At 45.9% G+C, this 15,553-nt stretch overlaps 1 protein-coding gene across 6 annotated transcripts in view; it reads left to right on the forward strand.

Annotated features, from left to right (window-relative positions):
- LOC122943070 (inter-alpha-trypsin inhibitor heavy chain H3-like) overlaps nt 1-15,553 on the forward strand; it is a 107,096-nt gene that overhangs the window by 34,513 nt on the left and 57,030 nt on the right. For all 6 annotated transcript variants that reach the window (XM_044300481.1, XM_044300483.1, XM_044300482.1 and 3 more), the window contains exon 11: nt 5,910-6,091. In XM_044300481.1, the coding sequence (XP_044156416.1) occupies nt 5,910-6,091 (182 nt within the window). The remainder of the gene's footprint in view (nt 1-5,909; nt 6,092-15,553) is intronic.

Consider the following 15,553-nt stretch of genomic DNA (forward strand, 5'->3'; position numbering starts at 1 on the left):
TGTTTCAACACTGGAGGCAGAAGGGGATTGATACTGTGCAGCATTTATTGCATGTTCAAGAGCAAAGATACCTTACGTTACCAGAAGTATGTGATAAATATGGTCTCCATAACAGGCAGGAAATGCAGTACTATCAAATAATGCACTTTTGTAAGTCTAGGCTAAAACAGGTTTCCTCGGAATGTAAAGTCAATGGGTTTGATACATTACTCAAACAGATAGGAAATAAATGGTCACCTATAGGCAACTTAGAGATAGGGATAATGATAAAACGGCTGCTACGATTAGTGTAGGTTGGGGTAAGCTATTGGTAAGCCAAGACTGAAGAGAGAGGATAATGACGGGGTGGATTAGGACAAGGAAAGCAGTAATATGTGAAAAATGGAGGGAAACTCAGCTGAAACTAGTGCACAGAGCAATATACGCTTTCAACATAACTAATACACGTAATACAGAGTCTTGGATAAATAAATGTCCAAAATGTGATCTCTTAAAGGCGGATTTGGACCACGGGATGTGGCTATGTCCCAAGACGCGACAGTATTGGGAATGGTTGCTGTCATGGATTAAAGACACGTGGCATATTGACTTACCATGCGAACCAGAAGTAGTTCTATTTCATGTATTTCCGGACACAATCCAAGTACCCAAACTGATAGATGGGGTGTTACTAGTAGCATTGAAATGCTTATTACAAAAATGGCTAGAGCCTCAGACTCCCACAGGTACAGAATTTCACAGTCTAATGAGGCACTTCCTGTTAATGGACCAATTGGATGCGGAGTCCAATAAAAACAGGGGTTCAGCAGCTTTTTTGAATAAATGGTCGAAATTTCTTGCCAAACATTTATCAACAGAAGAAACACAAGCTCTCATGAGTAACTTTAAACATACTGAATGGTACTTGCAGAAAGATATTAGAGGCACTCTAGGAAAATTGAAAGTTTCATGAATTCGGAGAAATAGATATAGGAGGTTTATTTTAGGTTTGCCTTTTCTTGATGCTCTTTGTATGGGCAAGGTGACAATAGTATAAGGGAGGAGGTACATCCAGACAGTATGGGTTGGGATGAGGGAGGGGGGTGGTTATTCTTTATTCATTATTCATTTCTCAGAATTAATGCTCCTTATTTTGTCATTGGTAATGTCCACGTTATTGTTAAATTTGGAAGACAGGATATCATTGATATAAATTGATACTTGGGACATATGAAATGTACACATCCTTACACGTGTACCTCTGTTTGAAAAAAAAAACCGTCATCTCATCCCGCAAAAAATGAGACCCTACCTAAGATAATCGTCCAAAAACGGAAAAAAAATTATGGCTCTCAGACTATGGAGACACTAAAACATGATTTTTTTTGTTTCAAAAATTAAATCATTGTGTAAAACTTACATAAATAAAAATAAGTTGACATATTTGGTATCGCCGCGTCCATAATAACCTGCTCTATAAAAATATCACATGACCTAACCCCTCAGGTGAATACCATAAAAAAATGGCAATGAAGAAATGCCATATATTAGAGCCGTCCCCGGGCCGGCTAGAAAATATTCAGCGATTTCACTCTGCTCAGTAGGAACTGGGGGATCCTAGGAGTGCTTACGATGCAAAATATCCTGTCTTTGTGTCTAATCATCAGTAATATTTATCTTTACCTTTTGTGTCACCCCCATTGCCTCATAATCTCTTGCCAGCAGGGCCCTCACTCCTAGTGTTAAATTGTATATTAGCTTGTAATTCTATGATGTCTATTTTGATTTGTACCCTCTGAATTGTAAAGCACTGCAAAATATGGTGGGCAATATAAATAAAGTTTATTATTATTAATATTTTAGCCTATGTGGATCAGTCCATGTCAGAAGCAAGGGTACTTCATCAGGTTAGGAATACACATTCGCCACACAGTACCTTATATTCCTAGCTTGAGGAAAGATGTGCTACTGTAGGGGACTTTTGAGCAGTTGATAAAACTGTACTTATTGAATCTCAACAGATTTGAGAAGTGTTAAGTTTTGTTATTATTTGGTATGATCACTGGGACTTAAAGGGGTTGTCTCACTTCAGCAAATAGCATTTATTATGCAGAGAAAGTTAATACACGGCACTTCCTAATGTATTGTTATTATCCATATTGCTTCCTTGGCTGGCTGGATTCATTTTTCTATCACATTATACATGTCTCGTTTCCATTGTTACGACCACCCTGCAATCCACCAGTGTGGCTGTGCAGCCACAAAACTAATATCACTATGCTTTGCCAGATTTGTTTAGCATGAAGTCATTTGTGTCAGTCACAGTGCTTCCATAAGAGCTATGCCATAGTGTATCTGTTAGTGCAGCTATAATGCTGCCTTTAGTACCAGCCACATTAATTCTATGAGTATGTGCCTCAGTTCTCCCATTAATGTTTGCTATTATACCTCCCATGTGGAAAATGTGCTCCTGAATTGTTTTGCTAATCATCAAGAGAACTGTGCAGTCACACAATAGCTGCAAGGTCCTCTCTATCCCTCCCTGCACCCATCTCTATGATCAGTGCAGGGCAGAAACATTTAGCTCAATGTTTAGCTTTCTGCAATGGACTATTGAGCAGTCTGTATGAGGGGAGGGATGGGGAGCAGTCTGTATGAGGGGAGGGATGGGGAGCAGTCTGTGTGAGGGGAGGGATGGGGAGCAGTCTGTGTGAGGGGAGGGATGCGGAGCAGTCTGTGTGAGGGGAGGGATAGGGAGCAGTCTGTGGGGGTGGGGCCAATAAGAACAATATGTCGGGAGAGGGAGAGAAGTCTGTGATGGGGCCATAAGAAGCAATCTGTGGGGAGGAAAATGGAGAGCAGTCTGTGAGGGGGTTGTAAGAAGCAGTACGTGTGAAGGGGCCATGGGAGTAGTCTATGTAAGAGAGTAGGGGGCATGTGGAAGCAGTCTATGTAAGAGAGTAGGGGGCATGTGGGAGAAGTCTATGTGAGAGTGTAGGGGCATGTGTGAGCAGTCTATGTGGGAGAGTAGGGGCATGTGGGAGCAGTCTATGTGAGAGAGTAGGGGCATGTGGGATCAGTGTATGTGAGCGAGTAGGGGCATGTGGGAGCAGTGTATGTGAGAGAGTAGGGGCATGTGGGAGCAGTCTATGTGAGAGAGTAGGGGCATGTGGGAGCAGTCTATGTGAGAGAGTAGAGGCGTAGGGGAACATTCTACGTGAGAGAGTAGGGGCATGTGGGAGCAGTCTATGTGAGAGAGTAGGGGCATGTGGGAGCAGTCTATGTGAGAGAGTAGGGGCATGTGGGAGCAGTCTATGTGAGTGAGTAGGGGCATGTGGGAGCAGTGTATGTGAGAGAGTAGGGGCATGTGGGAGCAGTGTATGTGAGAGAGTAGGGGCATGTGGGAGCAGTCTATGTGAGAGAGTAGCGGCATGTGGGAGCAGTGTATGTGAGAGAGTAGGGGCATGTGGGAGCAGTCTATGTGAGAGAGTAGGGGCATGTGGGAGCAGTCTATGTGAGAGAGTAGGGGCATGTGGGAGCAGTCTATGTGAGAGAGTAGGGACATAGGGGAGCATTCTATGTGAGAGAGTAGGGGCATGTGGGATCAGTCTATGTGAGAGTGTAGGGGCATGTGGGAGCAGTGTATGTGAGAGTGTAGGGGCATGTGGGAGCAGTGTATGTGAGAGTGAAGGGGCATGTGGGAGCAGTGTATGTGAGAGAGTAGGGGCATGTGGGAGCAGTCTATGTGAGAGAGTAGGGGCATAGGGGAGCATTCTATGTGAGAGAGTAGGGGCATGTGGGAGCAGTCTATGTGAGAGAGTATGGGCATGTGGGAGCAGTCTATGTGAGAGAGTAGGGGCATGTGGGAGCAGTGTATGTGAGAGAGTAGGGGCATGTGGGAGCAGTGTATGTGAGAGAGTAGGGGCATGTGGGAGCAGTCTATGTGAAAGTGTAGGGGCATGTGGGAGCAGTCTATGTGAGAGAGTAGGGGCATGTGGAAGCAGTCTATGTGAGAGTGTAGGGGCATGTGGGAGCAGTCTATGTGAGAGTGTAGGGGCAAGTGGGAGCAGTGTATGTGAGAGAGTAGGGGCATGTGGGAGCAGTGTATGTGAGAGAGTAGGGGCATGTGGGAGCAGTGTATGTGAGAGTGTAGGGGCATAGGGAAACATTCTATGTGAGAGAGTAGGGGCATGTGGGAGCAGTCTATGTGAGAGAGTAGGGGGATGTGGGAGGAGTCTATGTGAGATAGTAGGGGGATGTGGGAGGAGTCTATGTGAGAGCGTAGGGGGGTGGGAGGAGTCTATGTGAGACAGTAGGGGCATGTGGGAGCAGTGTATGTGAGAGAGTAGGTGCATGTGGGAGGAGTCTATGTGAGAGAGTAGGGGCATGTGGGAGAAGTCTATGTGAGAGAGTAGGGGCATGTGGGAGGAGTCTATGTGAGAGAGTAGGGGCATGTGGGAGCAGTCTATGTGAGAGTGTAGGGGCATGTGGGAGCAGTCTATGTGAGAGTGTAGGGGCATGTGGGAGCAGTCTATGTGAGAGAGTAGGGGCATGTGGGAGCAGTCTATGTGAGAGAGTAGGGGCATGTGGGAGTAGTCTACGTGAGAGTGTAGGGGCATATGGGAGCAGTGTATGTGAGAGAGTAGGGGGATGTGGGAGCAGTGTATGTGAGAGAGTAGGGGCATGTGGGAGTAGTCTACGTGAGAGTGTAGGGGCATGTGGGAGTAGTCTATGTGAGAGTGTAGGGGCATGTGGGAGCAGTCTATGTGAGAGTGTAGGGGCATGTGGGAGCAGTCTATGTGAGAGAGTAGGGGCATGTGGGAGCAGTCTATGTGAGAGAGTAGGGGCATGTGGGAGCAGTCTATGTGAGAGAGTAGGGGCATGTGGGAGTAGTCTACGTGAGAGTGTAGGGGCATGTGGGAGCAGTGTATGTGAGAGAGTAGGGGGATGTGGGAGCAGTGTATGTGAGAGAGTAGGGGCATGTGGGAGTAGTCTACGTGAGAGTGTAGGGGCATGTGGGAGCAGTCTATGTGAGAGTGTAGGGGCATGTGGGAGCAGTCTATGTGAGAGTGTAGGGGCATGTGGGAGCAGTCTATGTGAGAGAGTAGGGGCATGTGGGAGTAGTCTACGTGAGAGTGTAGGGGCATGTGGGAGCAGTGTATGTGAGAGTGTAGGGGCATGTGGGAGCAGTGTATGTGAGAGTGTAGGGGCATGTGGGAGCAGTGTATGTGAGAGAGTAGGGGGATGTGGGAGCAGTCTATGTGAGAGAGTAGGGGCATGTGGGAGTAGTCTACGTGAGAGTGTAGGGGCATGTGGGAGCAGTCTATGTGAGGGAGTAGGGCATGGGGGAACCTTGATTGAAGTTAATCTTCATGTGGATCCACCAACACAACCACTGCGCATCGGTAGCAAAAATCCAAGTGTTAGACACAGAACATCTTCGTATTTGTGATGTGTAAACTAAGCCTAAAAGAACCAAGATAATTTCATAGAAGCAGCAACAGAACCAACCTTACTGATTAAATCAGGCTATATTCACATCTGTGTTGAAGGCTTCATTACAGATTTATTCACATTTGACAGAAAAATAAAAAATACCTAGGAGGGACAGTCTCTTCTTCAATCAGCTCTCCCATTCAGTAGATACGAAGAATGACTCTACCAGCTGCTTAGAGCAGTCCAGCCTCCAAGCAGCAGAAACATCAGTTGTCCCCACCACCACCGCTTCTCCTTCATCATTTCAGCTAAAGAAGTAGTGGCCAGCTGCCTGCCACCTGGCCAACATTCATACCCGCTGTGTCCCTGAACCAACCATCATCCAAATTTCTGGCACAGAGCCCTTCCACCTCCCGTCCCCCAAGTAGGTGCACTCGTTCATACCAGTGTATAGAAATACAGGTGAAATGTGTAAATATTTTATTGACTTTTAGGTGAAACAAACCCTTCAAAAATCCAGGAAAATGCAAAGAAAGCCATTCAGGGTAAATACACCCTGTACAGTCTTGGTTTTGGCAGTGGAGTTGATTATGCTTTTCTGGAGAAGTTAGCACTGGAAAATTCAGGAATCGCCCGTCGCATATATGAAGACTCGGATGCAGACTTGCAGTTGCAGGTAATGTGATGTTCTGCAATGTTCATCATAAAGGTAATGTGTCACCTATATTTGTTTTTTTCTGCCAGTTTAACCCAGATAAAAATACATATTCCTATTTTAAATCTGTTTTTATTTCCTCAATTTAGAATTTTTTTTAAATCCTATTTCCAGAACATGCTTATGCCATTTTACCTAAGGCTACTTTCACACTAGTGTTTCGGATCCGGATAAGTTAAGTATAAGTACAAGGGCATGTGTATAAGACACAAGCAACTTACCGACTTCAGACTAAGTTCTGGAGTGTGCGCAGTGAAAAGATCTCACCAGTAAAGGAGCTTAAGTTCTGGCGCATGCGCAGTGATAACACTTCACTAGCAAAGGAGCATAAGTCTGGACACATGCGCAGAAATTTGGCCCGAGCTTAATATGAGTGAAGTCCCATGACCTACGCAATGTTAGATAACAGTGTCCTCACTTTCTAAGTTCAAGCGCGATAGCTAGTTTAAACTCAGCGTGAACATGAGTTCTATGACATGCGCAGTAAAGATAGAAGAACCGATCTGTATTTAAGTTGTAGCGCATGAGCAATGGACACTAAGTGATGATTGGCGCACAATGAGACAGGAGTGGTCAAGACACACAGTGGACATTCTGATCGGAGAGGAGAATCAACTTTGAAACAAAGTAGTCACTAATTAGCTACTAGGGCAGTACCATCACAATAGGGAGGTTTTAAAGCTTGGATCCCGCCCCTTCCTTCACTAGCAGACTGCCCGAAACCCCTGAAGACGCCAATGAGTTGGCGAAACATGTCGGGGGGGGGGGGGGGCAGCTTGTGAAATGTTTTTAATCAGCGAGCGTACCTCTGATCTGGCTGCACTCTACTAATAGCATAGTCCAGAAGGGTTCTGGTCAAAAGATATACGGACACACACTACGCTTCAGTATCTTTGCTATTCAATGCACTGTGAATAAACAGTGCCAGCATTGGTTATAGGGCAAATAAGAGTGAGTTCGGTGGCACCGCTGAGAGTTTTAAATTACTAGCAGGTACCATGGGCCATAGGAACAATAGACTGGAAGGGACCTCATTGATGTCTATGGGAGAACATGAGCTGTGACTAGGCTTGAGCGAATCGAGCTCCGGATCATAGATCTGAAGTCGATTCATTCAAACACTTTGGTTTTAATGCTGTCCAGGGACCTGTCTCTATACGGCATTAAAATGTATTGCCTCCGTGCAGGCAAAATTTGTTGCACCCACAGTCGCGCGATACTTCGGTAAATTAATTCGGTAATCACTTCTGCATCATTAAAAACATAATTTTTTATTTTTTTTTTACATTTAAAATGAGCAATCCGAAGGCAAAACATTTCAATGTTGTACGGAGCTCCAGACAGCATTAAGATCGAAGTGTTTTGATTTCAGATCTATGATCCGAAGCTTGATTCGCTTAGCACTAGCTGTGTCCTGTGCAGAGGTCAGGAAGGTTAGATAAACTGTGATATCTATCTATTGTGAATGGTGGATCCTGTGTTATCTAAACAAAGGTGATATCTGTTTTTGTAATCCTGCCTGTGATGATGATGAGAAAACTGCTGAAAAGTGTGTACAGAATCTGTACAGAAAAGGAAGTGCGTTGTGCAAAGACTTCAGGATTTTAGTATTTTTTAAATGGAAAATAACATCAAAGATTCTTTCAAAATAAGTTTAACATAAAAAAAAAACTGATTTAAACTATAGATAATTTTCTGATCATACATTCCCTTTAATATATATTGGGCCTACCTTGAAACAGTGGAACCTTGCACTGCAACCAAACTAGTGTCGCCTAAAGTGAGGTATAGGGTCTTAAACTTAACTAAAAGTCGGGTAAAAGGAGGTTTAGATTTAATTATTTGTATCTCTGGGCAACAATCCTCAGAATAGACACTGAAGGTCAGTGAGACATATCAGAGGTGAGGCACAGAAAGGTAGTCAGGAAGCAGCCGTGGGTCAGAACTTGGAGGTCATTGAGATACGTCAATCCAGAAAATTAGGCAAAGGCAGAGTTAAAAATCCAAGCTGAAGGCTAATCTTGATATACAAATAGATGGCTATAAATCCAGAGTTTCTAGGAGTGGCACTGGAGTTCGGAGAGATATGAAACAGTACTCCCTCCTCTTAGGGCCCACTCCAATGAATCCCTTGTGTCTCTTGACATAGTCCTTGTCTGTGACCTGTTGCAGTCTCTGTTTCCAGAGGGAACTTAGATCTGTGAAGCAAGCATTGACCGTGAGTTCAACATACTGTCAGGGCAAAGAAAAAAAACCTGGTTCAAAAGCTGCCTCAAATGGATACCTGCCTGAAGAATTGTTGTGGATTACAGATGAGACTATTTCCAATGGTTCCCTACTACTTCAGCTACTTCACAGAGGCTGTTATTGTCATAGAGACTTCAATAATGGTTCTGGCATAGTTCAGTTCCTGCCAATATTCAGAGACTGTTGTTTGTAGTTGTTGCAAATTTGTGAGTTATATTGTCAATTACTTTTACAACGCAAAAGAAAGAGTTAGTCACATGCAGCGAGCCCAGGAGGAGCCCAGTGGATCTGGCCATTACAGCCAATCACAGCAACTTTCCTCGCACTGTTGCTCCCTAGGGCTGTGAAATGAAAGGAGGATGCACCTTTTCTTCCCTCGGGGAACACCCTGGTTCTGTGACTTCTGGCTGATGGTAGTTGGGGTGCCTGTGATGTTAAGTGTTAGTATGGGTGCAAAACAGGATGTAGAGTTGAGCGAACACCTGGATGTTCGGGTTTGGCCAAACTTTACAAAAAAGTTTGAGTTCGGAACCCAAATTTGACGCCGGACCCCATTGAAGTCAACGGGAACCCGAACTTTTGAGCACTAAAATGGCTGTAAAAATATGTCATGGAAAGGGCTAGAGGGCTGCAAATGACATCAAAATGTGGTTAAGAGCATGGCAAGTGCTTTGCAAACAAATGTGGATAGGGAAATGACTTTAAATAACATAAAATACGTAAAAATAAAAAATAATAATCTTGATATAGGAGGATGAGGTCCATATGGAGTAGAAGGTTGAGGAAGCGGTAGATGTGGTGGTGCAGGTGGAAGCGGTGGTGGTGGAGAAGGAGGTAGCCTACATTGCTTTTTGGTTTTAATTTTTTTTAAATTAGGGTACACTCCAAAACATTGGGAAATACAACCTGTGATAACCCCCTCCAGTAGTGATAAACACACGTTCAGACAATACACTGGCTGCAGGGCAGGCCAGCACCTCCAAGGCGTAAAGGGCAAGCTCAGGCCATGTGCCCAATTTGGAGACCCAGACGTTCAAGGGGACAGACCCATCATTCAGTACGTGTAGGCGCGTGCACACATACTGCCCCACCATGGCGCACGTCCCCGTGATGTCCACAATCTAATTGGATATCTTCTCTATCAACTTTCGATGTTCTTTTATGCGCCTACCATGGTGATCACGGGTGGTGGGGAATCAGGGTTCCAGGCCGGAGAGGGAGCCTGAGAAAGGGATACCACATCCAAGGGAGGTCAATGGATGAAATTAAATGTAATCGAGCGGAAATGTGGGACAAAGTATTGAAGCATAAGCTTCCAAGTCAAGGAGGGGGTGCGCGGCAATTACCCACTCCTGACTCGGGGAGTTAGTGACGATTTATAACAATACAGGACTCTCAAGATTCCCTGTTATTGGAATGATTAATAAAAAATTATAGGGAATGTCACTAAGGTATTTTGGATTTGGAAACGTTAGCCAGGAGAGGCCCTGCTGCCGCTTTGTTGAATCTAAATAACTTCTGCCTGATCGCACGTCCCTGTGACGTCCATGATCCATTTGGATATCTTCTCTATCAACTTTCGATGTTCTTTTCTGCGCCTTCCATGTTGATCATGGTTATCAGCGATAACATCAGGGTTCCACGCCGGAGAGGGAGCGTGAGAAAGGGAGACCTCATCCATGAAGGGACAAGTTATTAAAGCAGAAGGATCGAATGAAAGGGCTAATTAAAGATGAATTTTAGAAATTTAAGTCTCTGTCACCTATGCAGAGCAGGGGTTTTTCATCGCCAGAAATGGGTAATGTCACCCAACAATGGAACAGATTATTTTTAAAAATAAACAGCAAAAATTGTAAAATGTCAACCCAAGAATGTAAAATTAGTGAAATTAATTAAGCTGTCAACTAGGTAGAGCAGGGGTATATCACACCCAAAAATTGGTGAATTTCACCTGAAAATGTAACAGACAAATTAGTGATTTTTTTTAACCTATATACTAGGTATAGCAGTGCTATATAACACCCCAAAATTGGTAAATTTTACCCAAAAATGTAACAGACAAATTATTGAAATTTTTTTACCAGTCTACTAGGTATAGCAGTGGTATATCACACCTAAAAATTTGTGAATTTCACCCGAAAATGTAACAGACAAATTTGTGATTTTTTTTTACCTGTCTACTAGGTATAGCAGTGGTATATCACACCAATTGGTGAATTTCACCCGAAAATGTAACAGACAAATTAGTGCATTTTTTTAACCTGTCTACTAGGTAGAGCAGTGGTATATCACACCCAAAAATTGGTGAATTTCACCCGAAAATGTGACAGACAAGTTAGTGAATTTTTTTACAAGTTTACTAGGTAGAGCAGTGGTATATCACACCCAAAAATTGGTGAATTTCACCCGAAAATGTGACAGACAAATTAGTGATTTTTTTTTACATGTCTACTAGGTATAGCAGTGGTATATCACACCCAAAATTTTGTGAATTTCACCTGAAAATGTAACAGACAAATTAGTGAAATGTTTCTACCTGTCTACTAGTTATAGCAGTGGTATATAACACCCAAAAATTGCTGAATTTCACCCAAAAATGTAACAGACAAATTAGTGTATTTTTTTCCTGTCTACTAGGTATAGCAGTGGTATATCACACCCAAAAATTGGTGAATTTCACCCAAAAATTTAACAGACTAATTAGTGAAATTACATAAAATAAAATACATACAAATAAATTTAAAAATATTGATTTATGAGGTGGAGGTCCATATGGAATAGGAGTTTGAGGAGGCGATTGACATAGCAGTGTAGGTGGAAGCACTGGTGGAGGAGGACGAGGTAGCCAACACTGGTTTTTGGTATTAATTATTATTATTTTTTTTATTTTATTAGGGTACACTCCAAAAGAGTGTGAAATATCCAAACTACAAGAATGAGCAATTGTGCTGTAGTATAACAATGTCTGGTTAAGGCCGGTATACATGTCTATTCTGCACAAGGTACGGACAAGTCCTGAGGGATTCATGCCTGGTTCATTTTAATGAACGTGAGCTTGTCCACATTGGCTGTGGACAGGCGGCTGGGCTTGTCTGTGATAACGCCCCCTGCCGTGCTAAACACACGTTCAGATAATACACTGGCTGCAGGGCAGGCCAGCACCTCCAAGGGCAAGCTCAGGCCATGTGCCCGATTTGGAGACCCAGAAGTTAAAGGGGGCAGACCCATCATTCAGTACGTGTAGGCGTGTGCACAGATAATGCTGGACCATGTTGGTGAAATGCTGCCTCCTGCTAAGACGTTCCATATAAGCTGATGGTGCTGGTTGTTGTGGCGTGCTGACAAAGATTTTCCACATTTCGGCCATGCTAACCCTGCCTTCTAAGGTGCTGGTGGTGCCCCAGCTGCGTTGGCGACCTCTTCCTCCTCCTCTGCCTTCGCCTTGTGCTTCCACTGTGCCCCCGCTGTCAGGTGGGAATGCCACCAGCAGTGCGTCTACCTGCGTGCGTTTGTACTTGTGCATCTTACGATCACGCTCCAGTGAGGGACTTAAGGACGGTACATTGTCCTTGGAACGGGGATCCAGCAGCATGGCCACCCAGTAATCAGCACAAGTTAGAATGTGGGCAACTCGGTGGTCGTTTCGGAGACACTGCATCATGTAATCGCTCATGTGTGCCAGACTGCCCAGAGGCAACCAAAAGCTGTTCTCTGTGGGAGGTGTATTGTCTGTGTCCTCTGTATTCCCCCAGCCACACACCAGTGATGGCCATGAGCTGGTCTGGGTGTCACCCTGCTGTGAACATGGTTCCTCCTCCTCAATCTCCTCCACCTCGTCATCCTCCAGAACTGTGCCCTGGCTGGACAATTGTGTACCTGGCGTTTGTGGGTGCAGGAACCCACCCTCGGAGCCACTTGTGAATGACTGGCCGGAAACCCTGTGAAATGATCCCTCTTCCTTCTCCTCCTCCTGTGCCACATCCTCTTCCATCATCGCCAGTAGCGTTTTTTCAAGTAGGCATGGAAATGGGATAGTAACGCTGAGAATGGCGTTATCGGCACTGGCCATGTTTGTGGAGTACTTGAAACAGCGCAACAAGCAACACAGGTCTCACATAGAGGCCCAGTCATTGGTGGTGAAGTGGTGCTGTCCCTCAGAGCGACTCACCCGGGCGCGCTGCAGCGGAAACTCCACTATCACGTGCTGCTGCTCGCACAGTCTGGCCAGCATGTGCAAGGTGGAGTTCATCCTTGTGGGCAAGTCGCATATGAGGCGGTGAGCGGGAAGGCTGAAGTTACGCTGCAGCGCTGACAGGCGAGCAGCAGCAGGGTGAGAACGCCGAAAGAGAGCACAGATGGCCCGCACTTTATGCAGCAGCTCTGACATATCGGGGTCATTTTTACGGAATCTCTGCACCACCAAATTCAGCACATGCGCCAGGCAAGGTATGTGCGTCAAACCGGCTAGTCCCAGAGCTGCTACGAGATTTCGGCCATTATCGCACACCACCCGGCCGGGCTTGAGGCTTACTGGCACCGACCACTTATCGGTCTGTTTTTCAAGGCCCATCCACAGCTCCTGCATGGTGTGGGGTTTGTCCCCCAAACAGATAAGTATTAAAATTGCCTGCTGTCGTTTACCCCTGGCTGTGCTGAAGTTGGTGGTGAAGGTGTTACGCTGACCGGATGAGGAGCCAGTAGAGGATGAAGAAGCGGAGTCGGAGGAGGAAGCAACAGGAGGCAAACCGAAGCGCCCTGCAATCCTCGGTGGTGGAAGGACATGCGGCAAACTGCTATCCGCCTCAGGCCCAGCCGCCACTGCATTTACCCAGTGTGCTGTTATGGAGATATAACGTCCCTGACCGTGCTTACTGGTCCACGTATCCGTAGTGAGGTGCACCTTGCCACAGATGGCGTTGCGCAGTCCACACCTGATTTTGTTCCCCACTTGGTTGTGCAAGGAAGGGATGGCTCGCCTGGAAAAGTAGTGGCGACTAGGCCAGACGTACTGTGGGACAGCCACCGCCATGAGGCTTTTAAAACTCTCTGTCTCCACCAGACGGAATGACAGCATTTCAAAGGCCAGTAATTTTGAAATGCTGGCATTCAGGGCCAGGGATCGCCGGTGGGTAGGGGGGTACTTCCTCTTCCGCTCCAATGTTTGGGAGATGGAGAGCTGAACGCTTCTGTGGGACATTGTGGAGATGCTTGGTGACCCAGATGTTGGTGTTGCTGGCAGATTCTTTGTTTGCGGGGTGGCAGGTGGCACTGTCACTCCAGAGGTGGATGAAGAGGCCGAGACTGCAGCAGAAGGGGAAGCAGGAGGAGCCAGAGACCTTTCTTGGTATTTGAAGTGTCTACTCCACTGCAGCTCGTGCTTTGCACTTAGATGCCTGGTCATGCAGGTTGTGCTCAGGTTGAGAACGTTTATGCCTCGCTTCAGGCTCTGATTGCACAGTGTGCAAACCACTTGTGTCTTGTCGTCAGCACATTGTCTGAAGAACTGCCACACCAGGGAACTCCTTGGAGCTGGCTTTGGTGTGCTCGTACCTTGCTGCAGTGGGCAGTAGCAGGCGTACTGTCTAGGGGACGGCCGCTCCGCTTTTGCACCCTGTTCCATCTTCTGCTGTGCTGGTGGCTCTGTGTGACCATCGCCTCTTCCTCCGAACTACACAGGTCACTCGCATGACCTTGATTCCTTGTCGGTCTGCACACTTTCGAAAGTCCCAGCAGTTGGCACCTGTGTTTCCTCATCATCCAAGACGTGCTGCGATGGTCCTCCCATGTACTCATCTTGAAACATAAGTGGTTAGGCATCGGTGCACTTAATCTCTTCCACTTCTGGGGCAGGGCTAGGTGGATGGCCCTGGGAAAGCCTGCTAGCCAGAGTCATCAAAAAGCAGAAGAGACTGCTGCATGACTTGGGGCTCTGACTGCTTGGCTGATTTGCAAGGGAGTGAGGTGAAAGACAGATGGCCATCGGCTGCAGGTGCCAACTCTGATCTTTCAGCAGGAGACTGGGTGGGAGAAAATTTGAAGGATCTGGAGGCACTGTCAGCAACCAATCTACTATCTCCTGTACTTGTTCTGGCCTCACCATTCGTAGAGCCGCATTAGGCCAGACCAAATACCGCTGCAGGTTCTGTCGCCTACTCGCACCTGAGGAAGGTGTTTCACTTGTGCGTGTAGCTGGCACAGATCGACCACATCCTCTTCCTGCAACAGGAGCTCCACCAGCAGCACCACGACCAGGGCCACATCCGTTATTTGACGCTCTCCTCCTATTTCTCAAATTTAGGATCTTGGACTAAATGGGTGTTTTTTTAATAGCGGAATAGAACAACAGTATCTAAATGGTGTATCTCACACGTACAGATGCAGACTAGGCCGCAATTTAGGATTTTTGCCCAAAACTGATGTTTTTCTAATAGCAGAATAGAACAACACTATCTAAAGGGTGTATATCACAATGACATATGCAGCACTGAGCTTGCATAAAATGGCCGCCGTCGCCCGCCTAACTAACAGACTAATAAAAAATATTTTTCTCTGTCACTGGGCTCAGGGCAGGGTAAAAAGATTGTGCACTGCACCCACACAACAAAATCTATGTAGATCGTGGAGTTCAATTGGAGCAGATATAAAGCCACATGAGCCGGTCAGCAGCCAATATATAAAGTGCTTCTGGGCGCAGTGGAGGCTCAGCTTCAGGGAATAATAAATGGGCTATGGAAGGTTAGATCAAGGGAGGTGATAGGCCACCCTGAAAAAAATTGTTTTTAGCGAATGCTTAAAACTGTGCAAGTTGTGATTAAGCCTGATTTCTTGGGGTAGGGCATTCCAGAGAACCGGTGCAGCTCGGGAGAGAGAGGTTTGGATTTTTGTGGAAGTCAGTCGTAAGTCATTGGCTGAATGGAGAGCACGGGTAGGGTGGTAGACAGAGATGAGGGAAGAGATGTAGGGTGGTGCAGCACTGTGGAGGGCTTTGTGGGTGAGGACGATTCTATAATGTGTGGGTAGCCAGTGCAATGACTGACACAGGGCGGAGGCATCAGATTAGCGGTTGGACAGATAGGTGATCCTGGCTGCTGCATTAAAGGGAACCTGTCACCTCTACTATGCTACCCTCACTGAGCGTTTCTAAATGTTCATTGTGTTACCCTAAACATATAAATT

This window comes from Bufo gargarizans, chromosome 7 (assembly GCF_014858855.1).
Source record: "Bufo gargarizans isolate SCDJY-AF-19 chromosome 7, ASM1485885v1, whole genome shotgun sequence".
Taxonomy (NCBI): Eukaryota; Metazoa; Chordata; class Amphibia; order Anura; family Bufonidae; genus Bufo; species Bufo gargarizans.